At 36.2% G+C, this 19,401-nt stretch overlaps 2 protein-coding genes across 3 annotated transcripts in view; one reads left to right on the top strand and one right to left on the bottom strand.

The window, feature by feature from the left end:
• The window catches only part of PMPCB (peptidase, mitochondrial processing beta subunit), a 28,248-nt gene extending 20,064 nt beyond the window's left edge, over positions 1-8,184 (top strand). The window contains exons 9-13 of the mRNA XM_027838562.1: positions 3,256-3,416; positions 7,320-7,405; positions 7,480-7,568; positions 7,795-7,870; positions 7,952-8,184. Coding sequence (XP_027694363.1) covers positions 3,256-3,416; positions 7,320-7,405; positions 7,480-7,568; positions 7,795-7,870; positions 7,952-8,016 — 477 coding nt within the window. The 3' untranslated portion in view covers positions 8,017-8,184. The remainder of the gene's footprint in view (positions 1-3,255; positions 3,417-7,319; positions 7,406-7,479; positions 7,569-7,794; positions 7,871-7,951) is intronic.
• Positions 8,185-8,310: 126 nt separating this feature from the next.
• DNAJC2 (DnaJ heat shock protein family (Hsp40) member C2) overlaps positions 8,311-19,401 on the bottom strand; it is a 33,294-nt gene continuing 22,203 nt past the window's right edge. For both annotated transcript variants that reach the window (XM_027838559.1, XM_027838560.1), the window contains exons 13-17: positions 11,451-11,635; positions 10,602-10,702; positions 10,327-10,434; positions 9,243-9,397; positions 8,311-8,466 (exon numbers count right to left, since the gene is read on the bottom strand). In XM_027838559.1, the coding sequence (XP_027694360.1) occupies positions 8,392-8,466; positions 9,243-9,397; positions 10,327-10,434; positions 10,602-10,702; positions 11,451-11,635 (624 nt within the window). In that variant the 3' untranslated portion in view covers positions 8,311-8,391. The remainder of the gene's footprint in view (positions 8,467-9,242; positions 9,398-10,326; positions 10,435-10,601; positions 10,703-11,450; positions 11,636-19,401) is intronic.

The following is a 19,401-nucleotide window of genomic DNA, read 5'->3' as shown; positions in this document are numbered from 1 at the left end:
CACACACACACACACACACACACACACACACACACACACACACACACCTTCCCTCGAACTAGCTCTGAACACAGCAGCATGAAAAACTTCAAGCTTGGGACAGTGCCCCCTACAACCTGGGAACAGAGCTCAACTAATAAGTAAACAACAATAAAAAAAAAAAAAAGCCTGACTGTAGAAAGTTACTATAGTGACAAGGAACATTAAAACACAAACTTGGAAGAAGACAACGAAATCAAAGCAGAGCCTCAAAGAAGAATGTGAATTGGTCTCAGGCCCTAGAAGAGCTCAAAAAGGATTTTAAAAATCAAATAAGAGAGGAAAAAATGGGAAAAGAAACAAGTGATGCAAGAAAATCATGATGAAGAGTCAACAGTTTGGTAAAGGAGGCACAAAAAATACTGAACAAAATAACACCTTAAAAAAAAACAGAATAGACCAAATAGTAAAAGATGCACAAAAATCCACTAAAGAGAAGACTTCCTTAAAAAGCAGAAATGGGCAAATGAAAAAAGAGGGACAAAATCTCACTGAAGAAAATGACGTCTTAAAAGTTAGAATTAGGTAAGTGGAACCTGATGACTCCATGAAACATCAAGAAATAATAAAGTAAAATCAAAAGAATGAAAAAAATAGAAGAAAATATGAACCACCTAATTGGAAAAAACAACTGACCTGGAAAATAGATTGGGGAGAGAGAATTTTAAGAGTTATTGGACTATCTGAAAACCATGATCAAAAAAACAAAGATCATAGAAATCATATTTCAAGAAATTATCAAACTGCTCTGATATCCTAGAATCAGAGAGTAAAATGGAAATTGAAAGAATCCACCAATTGCCTCCTGAAAAGACATCCTAAAATAAAAACTCCCAGGAATATTATAGTCAAATTCCAGAACTCTTAGGTCAAGGAGAAAATATTGCAAACAGTCAGAAAGAAACAACTTAAATATAGAGCCTCAGTCAGGATGACATTAAGATTTAGCAGCTTCTAAATTAAAGAATCAGAGGGCTTGGGATATGATATTCTGGAGGACAAAAGAGCTAGGATTACACCCAAGAATCACCTGCTGAGCAAAATTGAGTATAATGCTTCAGTGGAGAAAATGGACATTTAATGAAACAGAGGACTTTCAAACATTTCCTGATGAAAAGACCAAAGCTGAATAGAAAATTTGATTTCAAATAGAAGATTCAAGAGAAGCCTAAAAAGATAAACAGATATCAAAAGAAATGCAATAAGGTTAAACCATTTACATTCCTATGTGGGAAGATGATACTTGTAAATCCTGAGAACTTTATCATTATCAGAACAGTTAGAAGGAATATACATAGACAGAAGACACAGGTGTGAGTTGACTATGATATGCAAAAAAAAGGGGGGGTGAGAAAAAGCCATGAGTTGGGAGGTGGGGTAAGGGAGAGGTAGAATGGGGTACATTATCTCTCATATGAAAGAAGTAAAAAAGAGCTTTTACAGTGGAGGGAAAGATTGAGTGGCGGGCAACACCTGAACATTACTGTCACTGGAATTTTCTCAGAGAGGTAATAACACATATACTTATTTGGAAATGGAAATCTATCTTACCCTATAGGGAAGTACAAGGGGAGAAGAATAAGAGAAGGTGGGGAGATGATAGAAAGGAGGCAGTGGTCAGAAGCAATACACTTGTGAGGAGGGACAGGGGAAAAGGAGAGAAAAAGAAGGATAAATGAGAAAAAAGCAGGATGGAGGGAAATAAACAGTAATTATAACCACGAACGTGAATGGGATGAACTCTCCCATAAAACAGAAGTGGATAGCAGAGTGGATTTAAAACCAGAATCCTATAATATGTTGTTTACAAGAAGCACACTTGAAGCAGAGACACACACAGTAAAGGTAGGGGCTGGAGCAGAAACCAATATGCTTCAGCTGAAGGAAAGAAAACAGGGGTAGCAATCGTGATCTCAGACAAAGCAAAATCAAAAGTAAATCTAATTAAAAGAGATAAGGAGGGAAACTGTATCTTGCTGAAAGGTACCATAAACAATGAAGTATATCAATACTAAACATATAATTAAATGGTATAACATCTAGATTTTTGAAGGAAAAGTCGAATGAGTTACAGGAGGAAATAAATAATAAAACTATACTAGAGGGGGAATTCAACTTTTTACTCTCAGAACTAGATAAATCTAACCAAAAAATAAACAAGAAAGGAGGTGAATAAAATTCTGGATAAGTTAGATATGATAGATCTCTGAAGAAAATTGAATGTGAATAGAAAGGAATATACCCTCTCACCAGTACATGGCACCTACAGAAAAATTAACCGTGTATTAGGACATTAAAAACCTCACAACCAAATGCAGAAATAGTAAATACATCCTTTTCAGATCATAATCCAATAAAAATTACATCCAATAATGGGCAATGGAAAGATACATTAATAATTAATTGAAAATTTAATAATCTAATCCTAAAAAATAAGTGAGTCAAAGAATGAATCATAGAAACAACTGATAATTTCATTAAAGAAAATGACAGCAATGAGACAGCATACCAAAAATTATGGGATGCAGCCAAAGTGGTACTTAGGGGAAAAATTTATGTCTGTGATAGCTTACATCAGTAAAATAGAGAAAAAGCAGATCATTGAATTGGGCAAGCAACTAAAAAAAGAACTAGAAAAAGGACTAATTAAAAATCCCCAATTAAACACCAAATTGGAAATCCTGAAAATCAAAGGAGAGATTAATAATATTGAAAGTAAGAAAACCATTGAACTAATAATTAAAAGTAGAAGGTTTTATGAAAAAAAAAACAATAAAATAGATAAACCATTGATTAATTTAATTAAATTTACCATCCAGAAGAAGGAAGGGGAACCAGCAAAAGAACAATTGGAGAGGTAGGAGGAGAACCAGGAGAATGTGGTATCATGGAAATGAAAGGAGAGAATTTCAGGAATAAGTTGTCAACAGTAGTGAATTTAAAGATAAAGGGGTGACAGGTGACCTTTGAGAGAATAGTTTCAGTAAATGGAAACCAGATCATTTCAAGGAGTTTAGGAGTGAGTAGTTTGTGAAAAGTGTAGGCACAGAATACAGACTACTCTTTCTAGAAGTTTGACAGTAAAGGAGGAGAAGGTGGTAGGTTTAGAGGATATAGGTAGGGTCAAGGAAAAATATTTTGATTTTGATTTTGATTTTCATGCTAACAAAGCTCTTTGCAGCCTTTCAGTGATTCTAGTGTTATTTCTTCCTACAGAATTTGTCTAGCAAGCTTGCCCAGATCACCTGTCATGGAAATCTCTGTCATAGCTTCCAGTCCTTCAACACTTCCTACACAGATACAGGACTGTGGGGACTCTATATGGTTTGTGAGCCAGCTACTGTTGCAGACATGATCCACTTTGTTCAAAGAGAATGGTGAGAAAATAATACCAGATAAATGAGTTGAAATCTTGTCGGGGTTTATCAGTTAGGTTTAAAGTTTTTAATTTATTGTATTGCTGATAATGTTGTATTTCAACCATTTGTTGAATAAAGAACTAGGTGGGGAGATCTAATCCAGATTTTAAGGACTGCCTTTTGTTTCTCTAGGCAACACTTAATTTTTCTTAAAAATGAACCAGTTTTCAGATAATTAAAAAAGTAATTTATGCATTCTCTTACGTACCTTGCCAAGTCTGGACTAGTTAGATCTGGGGGATAGGCATTTGATTTGATTAGGTCGGCTATTTTTGTTTCTTTTTTCCTTCACCTCCAGATTTTTCTTCCTGTACCCCTACACTAAAATGTCACTTGTTACTTATCTGGTTCCCTCAAATGCTTTTAAAGTGTTTCTAAAGATAGCAGCATTAGCCTGTTTTTAGGAGACCCAGAAGTTTCTAAATAATGCTTTTGAGAAACAGTGATCTAAGTATATTTATTATTTCCAAGCCTGATTTGCTAGTGATCTTTGGAATAGGGAGAATATATGGTATTGGAGACACATTTGCTATCAAAAGCCTTCTCCCTCTCCACCCTCTCTTAAAGTATCTTGATCAATCCCATCTATCCCTTAAACATGCCAGGTCACAAAAATTTTTATTCTCTTATGAAACATCTTTGAAGCACTGTCCCACAACCTTTAAAGATGTGCATCCAAAGTGTTAACACCCCTCCTAACTTCATGTCATCTGCCAACAAGCATACCATTTATGCCTTTATTCAAGTAAATGACAAACATTGAACAGCACAGAGCCAAAGACAGCTCCCTGGAATAGTCCACTAGATCCATCCTTTTAAATTGACAACCAACAGCAATTAATTAGTATTATTTGTTTTCAGCTAATTCTGAATATACCTAATTGTACCATGGTCTAGCTCCCATCTCTTTGCCTTGGCCACAAAGATAACAAGAGAGAGAAGCTTTGTTTAATTCGAGGTAATCTTTGAAGAAGTAGGAAACCATAGCTGTGGAGCATAACCTAAACTCTTAGACTTATTTTGGTTAGTTTTCTTGAACAGCTCTTTTTGTCTCTATCTTTTGTTTTATGGTATAAGGTATGACTTTTGGGAGAAGGGAAGGAAAAAGAATATATTAAAAAATTAAAGTGATATAAAAACAAAATATATCAGTTAAGAAAAAAATTATTGAATTGTATTTATTGATCTCCCATTCTTTAGTCAGTAAGATCAACCTTATGACCTGTCAGTCATAAGGTTAGTATGGCATAACTTGTTCTTTCAGAAGTCATACTGGTACTTTGTGATCATTTCTTCCTTTTCTGCCTGTTTACTAACTTTACCTTTAATGATGTAGTCTAGAATTTAGCCAGTCAAGCTTATTGTCCTATACTGTGCTTATTCCACTCTCTTCTCTTTTTTTTTTAACTTGGACAAATACTTTAATTCCACTGGACCTATAGTACTTTTTTGATTTTCTGACATCTTGCACAGATAACTAACGGTGCCTCAGCAGTGACATCTGCAAGTTCTTTCAGTGTCCTAGGATGTAGTTCATCTGGACCTAGTCAGTTAAATTTATGGCAGCTAGTGCTCTTACTGTCGCTACTAATCTTGGGAAACAACTTACTATTATTTATTTTCCTTAGCAGAGAACGAGCAAAATAGTCATTGTTATTCTTCCTTCTGCCTTCATTATTCTATCCCATCCATCATTCATTTCCATCAGCTAAAAAAAATCCTCACTTTTTTGTGTTCTTAGCATTCCTTGCCCACCTCATACTGAGCCTTAATGTACCTGCTGTTTTTAAGGACTGTGCCAGGGCCATTGTCTTTATCCTCCTTTCGGACCCTTGCTTCCATCTTTTGTACATTTTAAAAATGTAAGTTGATCTCTGTGCAACCGTGTCAGCCTCTTGAGATAATTCTTTCTCTTCATCTGAATCAATTCTTTGTGCCTTCAGAATTTTTGCGAACTTCCCCACCCCTCCAGGGTTAAATTCCTGTGTAGAATTTTAAATCACTGGATCCTTCCCATCCTTTCCTTGAACCCTTTCAGATTTGGTTTCTAAAAGACAAGGGTGCATGTCAAACTCTGCCCAGTTTATTCTCTTTTATCACATTCTAAAATGGAGTAGTCATTTTCCCCAAGGCACCCTTATTTTTGCTATAGCGATCAGTTTCTCCTTATTCGTGAGAATCAGAGCCAGAAGATATGAAATTATCATCAGAGCACATAAAAAATAATAGGGGGGCAGCTAGGTGGTGCAGTGGATAGAACACCAGCCCTGGAGTCAGGAGGACCAAGTTCAAATGCGGCTCAAGACACATAACACTTACTGTGTGACCCTGGGCAAGTCACTTAACCCCCATTGCCTAGCCTTTCCCCCCCTCCCCCCAAATGGGGAAAAAAAATAGTCACTGTACTTTTGAGAGAATGGAAGCTCTGGCAAAGGAGGAATTTCAGTGAGCCAGATGTCTGTATAACAGGCTAATTGGCCTGTTTCAGGCTTTTTTTTTTCCCCCTGAACTCCACTCTATCTCCTCTTTCTGTCTAGATCAGAGATTCTTATTGTGGGCTCTGTGAACTTTTAACAACATTTTGATATCTTTATTTCAAAATCATTGATTTTCTGTTACGTTCTAGTCCAAGCCCTCTTAAATGAGAAAGCTAAAAACTCCGAGGTGAATAATCTGTCTGAGATCACAACAGCTGATTAGAAATAGGCTCAATTCTAGAACCAGGTCCTTTTAACTTCCCAGCTCAGTGGCCTTTCCACTAGAAGAAACTACTTCGAAGCTGCTAGCTAGCCCACTGTAATTTCAACTACTAGACTCTTTATTATCCACATTTGACAGATGAGGAAGCTGAGAAATTAAGTAATATGGCTACTTAGCTAGTATAAGAGGTGAGACTTCAATGTTCTATCCACTACACTAGTACCCACATACCTGTCACTTCTGTTTCTTTCATCGTCTCCCAAATGCTTTCCACCATGCTTCTGGGATTTCTTTAGATATAATAAGTGACGTGTAGTGCTTTAATGTTTGCAAAGCTCTCAACATAATTATGTCATTTATTCCTCAACACGTCCTTGTGAAGTAAAGGTATTTGTCATAGGTAGGATTTGAACCCAAGTTTCCTAGAGTCTTAAATTCATTGCTTTTCACATTAGCTCCATTGCTTAATATTCACTGCTATTGCAATCTAATTTTACCTAATTGTCCATCCCACGAATTCTCAAATATGCTTCCTTGTGCCAATTTACCTTGTTACCCATGAGGCATGTGTCTACTGAATTTCTAGGCATCTCTACTGCATTCTTTTGATTAGATTTCCAAGCCTCTAGGCAGTTTTGTTTTTTATCAGACCTCTTCATTAAGTGCACTCCATCTCTGGCCAGAAGCTTGGCATTCCTTTATTTTAATGGTCTAAGAATCCAAATCCTATTTTCACATACCAGTCTTAACTATATTGTCATTATCAAGTCTGCCTTTCTCCTGGAGCGGGCAGCAATGATGAAAACACTAAAGTATTTATTTCTAAGAGGTATTCAGTTTTCTTGCCTCAGACTTTGTATCCTTTAGCAGTGTTTTCAAGATCCTTCTAGAAATAATGTTTGTGCTCACCTGAATCACCAGAAGTGGGGAATAGGCTTCCTAAGGGTAGCAAAGTTCCCAGCCCCAGGAAAGTGTATCAGGCCCCTCTCCTGGGGATGTGATTTTTTTTAAAAGGATATTAAAATACATATTAAAGTACTATTTATGTCCAGCGACATCATATTCTTGCATTAGATGTTTTATGAGACACTAACATGATGAAAAGCATTCTAGGATGATATAACTGATTCAAGGTATCTATTATTTGTTCATAATGTTTAGGATACGGCTCTGTACAAGTGTCACCGAAAGTGAAGTTGCCCGAGCTAAGAATCTTTTGAAAACAAATATGCTGCTGCAGCTTGATGGTAAGACTGGAGGCTGGCATTTTATTTTTATTTGGGGTGTGTTTTGGGTAACTAGATTTTTATTCTTTAAATAGGTTCAACTCCAATCTGTGAAGATATTGGTCGGCAAATGTTATGTTATAATCGGAGAATTCCCATTCCTGAGCTTGAAGCAAGAATTGATGTAAGTTCTTAGGTCTAAAGAATTTCATTTGCCTAAAACAATTTTGATTACTATTTTGAAATCTGACACATTGTCTTACTGATAGGGTCCCTTAATAAGCAGATTAAGAATTTTATAGGTAAGTTCTGTCTAGAACTAGAGTTCAACTTCAGAGTAAGCATTTCTTGTTTTTACGATAGGCAGATCCAAATATGTTACATCATACCTGGTTTTCTTCCTCTTTTAGGCTGTTGATGCTCAGAATATACGAGATGTATGCACAAAATATATTTATAATAAACACCCTGCCGTAGCTGCTGTTGGTAAGCTTTTCTTCCCCACTTTTTCTAGAGAGGAAACTAATATTAATTATGTTTTAACTGCTGTTTCTTTTAAATTTTTAGGTCCCATTGAGCAACTACCAGATTATAAGAAAATCTGCAGTGGCATGTATTGGCTTCAGGAATAAGAAGATTTTAATCAAATGATTTTGAAAATGTTATTTATAAAACCTGAGAAATTCAGGCTTTTCATCTAAAAAGCAATCAAAATGTTTTTGGAACCTAGCAGGAAAATGTGAGATGGTATTTGTATCAGGCTTTTAAAAGGTAATTACAAATAAGGAAACTTTACAGAGTCTCAATCAGACTGTGGAGTTTTTTGTAATAGGTAAGGAAGGGAAAGTGTAATAAATACCAGTAGTGCCTGTTTCTATTAGAGGAACTGTCAGTAAGCTAAAAACAGATTCGAAACACCACTAGAGTTTGTATAAGTTTAAGAATGAAAATTTATACAGTATTTGCAGTTTTATTATAAAAACAAACACAAAGATTGTCAACTTTAGTCATTTCTTGGCTCTACTAGCATTCATCACTTGTTCTTGAGCAGCCTTTTTTGCTTTTACCATTTCGACAAGTTCCTAGAGAAAAAGTAAGAAAGGTTAATTAAAAGTTTAAACTTTAAAACTGCTTCTATTTAAGAATTTCAGGGAGATTTTGTGGGGATAATATGGAATGTAGTTCATACTTTACATTTTTGTTCATGACCTCCAAAAAGGATCATTAGAGGAAATAGAAATAGAGGGATCTGGGTTGGCAAAGTAAAGTTTAGATTTAATAAATTTGCCACTGTATTCCTGCTTATGGGTAAAATAAGTTTTGGTCGATAGTGCAAACACATCTCCTTTTTCTGATAAGATTCAAGAAATATTTATTTAAACGCCTATTGTGACAGTCCCTTTGTGGCTTTAAAGATAACAATTTGAATGGCAGTGGCCCATCTTCGGTTGAGAAGCCACTTTTTAGGATATTCCTTGGAAAGCCATCTAATTTAGGGCCACACTTAAAGCTTCTTCATAATACCAAGCTTATGCTATGCTGGCATAGTCTTTGAGAAGCCAGGGTTACCTGCCTGCCATGCCAGAGTAGGACTTTGAAATCTATAAATATTTCTTAGAAAAATGGTTTCTGGAAGGTGGCATTTGGACATGATGCTCTTCCTTGTAGTGCAACCAGCCCCAAAAGTCTCATGAATTAATGTTACTTTACTGTAAATTCCATGTCTTTGTAATGACTTTGTTTTTAGTACCCTGAAGCCTAACCAACAAGAAAGACAACAGTATGCAATTTAACTTAGAATAAAATTTGTGAGTTACTGAATTACACACAGATACACACACACATACACACACACTACCTTATATCGTTTCATACAGTCCTTTTTTGATCGTCCAGGCACTGCGGAAGCTATTTTTTCCCATCTCTCAGGTGTATTCACAGGGTATGTCTTCAGAGCTTGTTCTAAAAGTTTTTGTTCTTCAGTTGTCCAAGGTGTGAAATCTGTACATGGACCTAAAAGAAAAATTTATTTGAAAAAACTTTATAGGATGAGTCTTATTAGTAATGACTATTTGATAGAATATTATGGTGAAAGATTCTTATCTTCCAGATTAATTTTTTATTTATTGAAATGATTTTATTTACATTTTTTATATATGCAATTATAAATAAAAACATAACTTTACTTTTGGCTTCATTTAGATAGTGAGTTTTATTTCACATATCTCTGCCCTGCCCTTAAAAATTAAAGAAACTAAAACAAAAGGCAGTAAAATTATTTACCTATTTTAATACAGGCAGCTGCTATGAAAAAAAAGGAGGCTCACTAAAATGAGTTCCAAGTTCTTACCTGGATTATGTTAGAAACTGCTTAAAGAATTTTATCAGTGTTCATTATAAAAGCTCATACAGTTTGTCTTAAATTGACAGAGTTGGAGACAATCAAATTTTTTTGATGTAATAGAGGTAGGAAAAATCTTTCTTTTCAGATACATACTAGGGGAAAAATGTCAATTTCCTTTATTCTGTAGGTATGGATGACAGGAAAAATTAGAACCCTTAAACTCTGTGCCCCAGTGACTCGTGTGAAAAAAGTAATTTACAAGTCTAGGAAAATCTTACATTGGAAAATAAGCTACAGTAATACTCCAGTATTAAAATAATCTATTATAAAAATAAAACTATGATCTCAAAGGGAAGGATAACAAATCAATCTGCTTATATCCAAATCCTTCTTCCCCCCAAAAAAGGGCTAAAAATCTGCAATGAACCTAATTGCACTGCATTATTCAATTAGTTGAACATTTTATTCTCCTAATATAGTAACTACAGGGCCTATTCTTAGAACTGAAGAGAGGTTTTGGCAACCTGGAGATATAGATGTACCCATCAATTATTTCCCACCTAATTAGAAAGTTAAAAAAAAAAAAAAAAAGCATTACCTTCAAACCGCTCTGAAGGTGCTGCACTGTCTGACTGAGGCACAACTCCATGTTCCTTTTTAAATTTATCAAAAGCTTTTTTGTTTATATCATCTTTTTGATGAGGGTCTGAGAGGAAAGAAAAGCTTTATTTACATCCTGAGATACTTCACAATCAATGTTCATGCAACAATGAATTCTCACCTAGAATTTACTAAATTTAATTTACTAAAATGTAACTGATATGACAAATCAGCTTCTTCCCTTAAAATGACTTCACCATAAGTTTTAAATACCCAGTTTCTGAAGACTCTTTGCCTTGCTGATGACATCTTTTGCAGTTCTCTTTATTCCAGAAGAAGAGTGAAGGTTCATATAATTGGCAATAACTTCCCACCTATCACAAGATAAGAAAACAGAAGCAATATTGTTTGGGTTTTTATTGTAGTAAAAACTATTTACAGAATTTCACCAAATTAGACAATCTGTCTTAAATTACTACTATTACTGGAAACTACTGCCACTCAAAGGCTTTGATCTTTATATTCTACAAAACCTCATCCAATATGTTTTAGTGCATAACAAAATCTTAAGATATTGTATATTATTTTTACATAAATAAATTACACATTTGCATATGTTGTCACAATAAGTATATAATTTCATTTAGAATCTGAATAGAAGAGTCTTAATTGGCTATCTATCTGATTAGGGACCAGCTGTAAAGAAAGCCTGTCTAATTTTGAGAAGTGAAACAGCACTGAGTGGCTAAGTCTCTTAGTACTGAACAGAAAACACAATAAAGTAAACACAAGATTTCAGTTGTATTGTGGTATAAGCCAAAAATCTATTTATCATGATTTCTTCTGAGATATTAGTATGAAATGTTTAATATAATATTTAAATATTTTAACAAAACCAGTTTAGGATTCACACTGGAATTTTGTTTATGAGAACGCTGCCTATTTTGGATGAGACTCCTATTTGGATTAGCCAGGGTGGCTAAGTCTAGGTTCACATCAAGAGGATTGCTTGAATGTTTTTGGTCTACACCCGTGTGGATTAAAAAATAGTCTGGAAGTATGGACTCTCATTGCTAGGTTCTAGTTAGTGTATTTTGAATAATATTTTAGTAAAAGAGATACCTTGAATTAGTTCCAGCAGGGAAAAGATTCACAGCTTTAATTAGTAGCTGCAAGTCATCTTCTGACCAATTTTTACTGCTACTGCCACCTCCACCAGTGGATTTCTCAGTACTCTTAGATGCTTGACGTATACGAGCCTCAGCTTCTTCCTTTTCTTTTCTTATTTGCTCATTTATTTCTTCTATCTACATGAAGGATAGGTAAAGATCAATTGCTTAAAACTAAGAGGTATACTAGACAATTTCTGATGTAGACTTAAGGCAAACCATTTGGTGCTACCCCCATCATTATTATCCCAGATTTCCATGATAATCTGCTATGCTAATTCCCAACCTGGGAACACCTCTCATTTGCTTTCCATATACTTGCTCCCAGGCTGAAGGGAACTTAAGCAAATTTGCTCCCTGACCCATTCAATAGAGTGCTCCTGCCAGCAGTAATTCAGGCCTCTTTCTAGCTTCCTAGAGTCTATCTCTACAATCTTATTCTAAAATAACTCCCTCATACTTTACTGAGATAAAGGCCATTCAATTGTGCCATCTCATCTTAGTCTTTCTACCTACTCTCCCAATGGCTCCTCAAGTCTCAGAGAAGTTTCCCTTAATCACCATTAAAACTAATCCTAGGGGGCAGCTAGGTGGCACAGTGGATAAAGCTCTGGCCTTGGAGTCAGGAGGACCCGAGTTCAAATCTAGCCTCAAACACTTGACACTTAGCAGCTGTGTGACCTTGGGCAAGTCACAACCCCAACTGCCTCACCAAAACAAACAAAACAAACAACTAATCCTAGCACCTGTGCTATTAATCTAGTCCTTTCTCAAACCTAAAGGGATCTTGTACCCACACATTTGTAACTTCTGCATCTTCTTTAAATCACCAGCCTCTCCATCAGGCCTTTTTAAAAATGCATATATTCTGCATAATGCTTTGGTTCATCTTTGTAAAGCACGCATCCTGCCCCTCACCCCAGACCTATACATTTTTAATTGCAGTTCAGGGCTCATTCTTATCTAGCTTTATTTCCTCTAATCAGCCTCATTCAACATTTCCCCTGAACCCAAACCCTAATCAAGCCATTCTCACTGCCCTCTGTTCACTCCCACCCCTGCTCCATGGTTTAGTAGTTAGGACTAAAAAAGGTCCTCCTCCATCCTTTAACACCTATTCTGCCTTAGCCTTCTCAAAAAACAGCCTTCCAACTTCTCTATTAAACCTTAATCAATTCTCTGGCTCTGATTACTTCCTTCTTTGACTGAAGAAGTACTTCCTGTACTATTTTATATTGTTTTCGATACAAATAGGCAGAATGGGGCAAGAGAGCCAGCCTTGGAGTCAGACTTCAGTTCAGGTTGTCTCAGGCACATAGTAGGCAAATTAATCTCTCAAAAAAGTATTTATCACACACCTATATGCCAGCACTGCACTAGGCACTGAGCATAAAAAGACAAAAATGAAACTATCCCTGCCTGTGAGTATGCATTTTCTTAGTGCCCTAGGCAACTTTCTAAGACTATAAACTGAAGAATAGTTGTTGAGATGCACTGGTAGAGGGAAGTTCCCAACAGCAATGAAGTAACAGGCCTGGGTTAAAAACATATTTTTCCCTCCAAAATACTTGATCTTCCTAGCAAGAGTTTAACAAGCTAATCTTTAATGTCTGGGATAGTTTTAGGTGCTTCTTTTGGGGCACTGTAGTAGCACTGCAGGAAAAGATTAGGAATCAAAAGACCCGAGTTTACTACTGTGGGCAAGTCACTTCACCTTTCTAACTCTATTTACTCTCCAGTAAATATTTTGATGGCTCTCATCTATCACATGAAGGGTTAATGGTGCAGATTACAATCCCCACCTCATCCTGTGCTACTCTTGTCTATGTCACGCCAAAAATCCTCCCCCTGTCTGGAGGATGGAATCATGGAAGAGGGGAAGGTTCTAGATCTCTTAACACGAGATGTCAGTGCTACCTGCAGGCTTCCCATTAGTTTTCCATATAAATGAATAACCTACTTTTCTCATCATATCTATCTCTTGGATGTCCTTTATATGCTGCTGTTTCTGTAAAATCCTTTGTTGGTAGTATATTGCCACCTACCTACCCACTGTCCCCCCCCCCATCCTCTTCAATTATCATTTGTGTGACCTTCAACTTGAATTCTTTGAATACCATGGTATTGCATAAGTGCTAGCTATATAGCATCACTAAAATCAAAGATGGAAGTGACCACAGTGGCCACCTAATCCAGCCAGTAACAATCCGAACAAGAATCGTCTCCATCCAGTAAGTCATCAAAACTTCCAAGCTAGGTGAATAGACTTCTACACTTAAAACATAAGATCCCTATAGCTATTGGTTTGAGCAAATGTCTGAACACCTGGATGACCTATCTCAATTTAATAAATATTATGGTTAACTTTAATACTTTTTTGTCTGGTTTTAGATTTTCTTTTGCTAAAAAATACAGGTTCATGTTCAGGAATCGCATACTATCTCAGTTTTGAAATCACCCAAGGAGTATTTATGTTAAAAATATGGAACTTTGATATAGGAAAATGAATGGGTTAATTAAAATTTCCCAAAGGCAATCAAGCCCACTCTTATATTGAATTCTGGGTCCATTCCCCTTCCCCCCATATACACTTATCTATGTATAAGATTCTATATGTGCCTATATCTACACTTAATGAAATAGTAAATGAATTTAATAGGAAATATTAAATTACTTAATGTAAATATGAAATCAGTGGCTTATATGGACAACAGATTTTTATTCATTTGGTTTTTCCCATGTAGACAGGTTGCACTCATCTAAGTCATTTATATGAAATGACTTAGATGTGTGTGTACACATATGCACATATATAAATAAAATCTTATACAGGCAAGTATATGTTGCCATTATACATACATACGCTTCAGACTTTATATATAACTAATTTATTTCAGTTGCTCTGTTTACTTTTACTTCCTCATGTAGCACTGTAGAGCAAACTACCACATATATTTATTTGTATGTGCATGTGTGTATACATGCACGTATATAAATATATAAAAAAATTAGGAAGCTCTACTATATTCCAGAGTTAACTGATGATATTTACAGGATGTTTTAAATTTTGATGCAATTAGCACTGTCATCTGCAAAAAAGGGAACATCTGGAGGACTGCTCCATCCCTTTTTCAACCAGACATCCAACATGCCATTGGAAAACACCTCTGACAAGCATGTTTTGGAGGGTCAATGAACAAAGTTATCTCCACTGTTAAATCTTTAAAGGAATCTCACATTTTAATATGTGCAAGGGAGCAAGGGGGCACTTAAAGGCACTTAGCCTTTAGAAGGCATTTTATCCTTTTCATATCTTCACCAAAGATACCCTCCATGAATGTGTTCTCAGAGATTTTGTGGAGATGGGAAATTACCATTTGGATTGGTAGTGATTGGTATTTTCTGTCCTTTTTGGGGGGTAATAATGAGGTCTATGATTTCTTCCACGCATTTGGAAACTGGATTCTTATTTTACTTCTGTTTTCTCTGCCAAGCAAAATGACCTTTGCACTAGAAATGATAGAACAAAAATAGCTAACAAGGAACTGATATCCAAGATAAATAAGGATATAGTAAGAGTCTAGATGAATTCAAGTTACGTGGCCCAAATGAACCATATCTTTGGATATTTAAAAAATTGGCTGGCTGACTGATATCTGAAAGACTGTCGAGAATGGAAGTTGTATTGATGGAGCAGAAGGGCAAATACTGCTCCAGTTTTCAAAAAATAAGAACAGTTTGACAATGAGTATCTTCAGTGAATACCTAGAAAAAACAGCATTTACAAAAAGCCAGCCTGACTTCATCAAAAACAGGTCATGCTTGACTAAATGTATTTTCTATTTTGATTGTTACTAAATAAGTAGGTCAGGGCCCCTAAACAGTCTTCTTACATATTATTCTCTTCATATATGTCTTTATGGTTCAGTCATCTTAGTCTATTTGCTGTTTTTTACATACAATATTCTATTTCTCTTCACCAGGGCTATTTCCATACCTAGAACACTTTATTTCCTCATCTGACTCTTAGAATGCCTGTCTTCTTCCAAGGCTCAATTCAGGGACCACCTCCTGAAAAGTCTTTCCCCAGGTGTTAGTGCCTTCTCCTTCTACGATTACTTTATATCTGATTTTTGGAGGTAATCATTTATATGCCTATAAAGGTACACATATTGTTTCATGTTATATATACATGGACATTTTTTTTTATATACTATGTTTCGGCTTTTTCTTTGTATCCTTTAGCACTGCGCCTGACACAAAGTTAAGTGCTTACTAACTGAATGATGGATATAATTTAACTAGAATTTAGCAAAGCATCTGACAACTATCTCATATTACTCTTGCAGAAAAGATGGAGAGATGGTGACTAGACAATAATACAATTGAACTGTGAAGTGGTTGAATGGCTGGACTCAAAGACCAGTCATTAAGTGTTTTATGTTAACTTGGCAAGTCTTCTATCTACTGAAGCGTCCCAGGGATCTATGCTTGGCCTGGTGGTATTTCACATTTTCAACAATAACTTGAATTAAGGAAGGTATGCTCATTGTAGGTTGCATAAAACTGGAGGGATAGCTGACATGATGAAAATACATGAAAAGCCTTATATTCACATTTTAAAAGTCAACTTCAGGGTCAGGATGGGTAAAGTCAGACAGCAGTTTGTCTGAAAAAGATCTGGTAAACTGCAAACTCAATGACTCAGCCACATAACAGGCCAGCCCAAAATGCTAAAGTGATTTTTTTCAGCTGTTTTAAGAGGCAAAGTACTGTGTCCTGTTCAGGCTAGCTATGTGATTACTGTGTTCTATTCTCAGGGCCACATTTAAGAAAGACATTGATCGTTGGTTGGCTGGTTGTTTCTTCATTTTTTTTTTTAAAGGCAATGGGGGTTAAGTGATTTGCCCAGGGTCACACAGTCTGAGGCCGGATTTGACCTCAGGTCCTCCTGACTTCAGGGCCTAGCTGCCCCCTGTTGTTCTTCATTCTTGAAGAAGACCAAAATGACATCACTATGTTAGGGTCAAATTACAGTGTTGTCCAACTGTGGCCCGATCAGACCAATCTGAGCTCAGAATGCTCTACCAGGTCAGGCACAAATAGTCCACATGAACATTTGGGATGGATTCTCTAAATTTACTTGTGCTGCATTTCTCTTGAGCTACTTTGATTCTGCTTTGCTCATATAGCACAGAGCCTTCTTTAATGTGGGTACACCACTTCAGGCAGTCCTTTGCCAATGTCTCCCATGTCATGCAATCAATTCTAAAGTTCTTCAGAAAAGACATTGATAGAAAGTTTAAAGGAAGGCAATCAGAATGATGATGAGCCTTGAGTCTGGGAACGGATAGAGTAAAGGATTTCATAGTAACGGATAGAATAAAGGATTAAGATTTCAGGAGGTACATGAACATCATGTTCAAGTATCTAAAAGACTTATATGGAAGTGGGATTAGACTTTTCTTTGTTGTCACAGGGCAGAAACAGGAGCAGTGGGTAGAAGTGGCAAAGAGGTAAATTCAAGCCTGACTTAGGAAAAACTTGCTTACATTTAGTTATCCAAAAGCAAAACAGACTTCCTTGAAAAGCAATAGGTATATCACCTCCCCCACCCCTCTTCCCCTGCCTCATTAAAGGCCTTAAAGCAGAGCTCAGATGACTTCTTGGGTACGTTATAGTTGGGGTTTACTTTAAGGTAGGGGAAATGCCCCCTAAGTCCCTGTGAGCTTTAAAATACCATGCTACTGTCAAAAATACTGTTTCTATCATAGACTTCCCCTGTACATAAATGGTTTACTTCAACTGTTCTAGCTCTGTTTTCTTTAGTATCACTTTTACTTCCTCATGTGGCATTGTAGGGCTGTGATGTTATCTGAGTGTGGTGGCTCAGTTTTCACTACTGGAGAAAATAATTGGTCATAGAAACCTTAACATACCTTTTTCAACTTGTGTTTGTTTTTCTTCCATTTCATCCTGAAATGCCCTTGGGATTATCTGGTTTAGTTGTGTCCCTGGCCAAGTTTTCTTTTAAAACTTGTTTTTCCCTCTACTCACCACCCTATGAAGTGACCCTGCTTATTATTCTCCTGGGATGTTATTTCACCAAGTTTCACAATGTAGAAACCAACAGTGCCTCTGACTGGCCTTGATCTCACTTATCTTCTGGCTGAGGTATTTCCAGGTACTCTTAGTATCCTTGGGCAACTGATTTGTATTGATTAAGCTTCCTCAAGAATGATGATAGTCAGCATTGATGTTTGTTCTTTTAACCACTTTGCATTTTTCAGTGTCAATAACTTGTTCCAATATATCCAGCTGGAGTTCACTCAAGAGAAGACTATCTTCTTGTTTTCATTCTTCTAATCTGGTATTGATTTTGATCTTTGCTCTCTAATAAGTCAATGATCTGACTATATAAACAGCTGATTCAGAAATGACTCTCACATCACTAACTAGTCATTTCTTCTCTCTGAAGGTAGAATTCACTTAATTTTTTTTGTGATGTTATTTGGTGCTCACCTTATCAGTGCCATACAACTCTCTTCTTGAAGGAAATATTCATGATATTTAGGAGTGAAGCTTTCATATAGTCTATAAACTTTTGATTTTTCTGATTTCTTAGTCCTGAACCATGTTTTCCAACTTATTTTTTTACAGCTCTTCTTATGTCCACTTTTGCAGAGAAGCCACCAAGTATTACAATATTATATTCACTTTATATGGAGAATATTAAGTTCTTCAGGAAATTCTTTCATCTCCTGTCCTCTGCAACAGATGCTGATGCATAAGTTGCAATTATCTTCATGGTGTTTTTTTTTTTTTTTTGCAAATGTTCATCATGAGTACTGTTAATACAAAATGACCAAGCATTCCCAGTTTCTTGTTGCCTATGCATGAATGATTAATCAAATGCTTCAAGTCCTTAATAGTTCTCTTCATACCATTCTTTTATTTATCTTTAATTACATCTTTATTTTGTCTTCTGGTTTCATTTATACTAAGTGTCAGAATTTATATAATTCAGTTCCTCCATTAGTATATCCATTAGCACTGGTAAATGAATGAGGATATCACATTTTAAAATGTACCAAAGTTGCTTTTTCTCTCACTCTTGGTCTCTTCCAGTCCACTGAATGACAGCAACACAAGTGGTGAGATATAAAGATGGCCAAATCTAAGAACCATACCACCCAAAATAAGTCAGATAAATGGAACATAAATAGCATCAAGAAACCCAAGTTGCAGAGATAAGAGGTTCTGAAAGGGGTGACCCCAAATTCCTAAGAAACATGTTATGATAAAGAGGCTAAGCAGGAACTGAAGAAGATGCAGGCCAACAATGTCAAAGTCATCAGTTTCTGAGTGTCTGAAGCTTTAGCATCAAAGTCCCCAAGAACAAGATCAGGCCCAGGATTGCCAAGACTACAGCCCCCTAAAGCTACACCTGATGCACCAGCCCCACTACTACTGCCAAACATCCAGGTCCCAAGATCACCACGCATGACTATTAGGTTGCCACAACCAATGATCTCTAAAGTTACCAAGCCCACTAAGTCTACTGGCACCAACATCACCAAGCCCAATGATTCTAAGGCTAAGCCCACTGACCTCAAGGTTGCCAAGCTCAACAATCCTAAGGCAGCCAACTAAAGATGCCAGTGCTAAAGCCTTTGGGTCCAAGTTTACTACTCCCAAAGCCTTTAAAATATATGCTTCAGGACAGGATTTGTTTTGAACACTAAGCTATAGTTTTCCTCAGAGGGCATTATTATTGCGTACCAATAAAAAGAAATGGTGAGCCACAAGGGGAAAAAAAATTTTGAATGTCAAAGGTACTAATGTTTATTTACAATCATAGTCTAAAAACTATGATTCTTTATACTGTCTCTCCCTTTTCTACC

This window comes from Vombatus ursinus, unplaced genomic scaffold (assembly GCF_900497805.2).
Source record: "Vombatus ursinus unplaced genomic scaffold, bare-nosed wombat genome assembly UNPS02014830.1, whole genome shotgun sequence".
Lineage (NCBI taxonomy): Eukaryota > Metazoa > Chordata > Mammalia > Diprotodontia > Vombatidae > Vombatus > Vombatus ursinus.
Note: the sequence above shows the minus strand (reverse complement) of the source record. Positions and strands in the feature narration are given on the sequence as shown.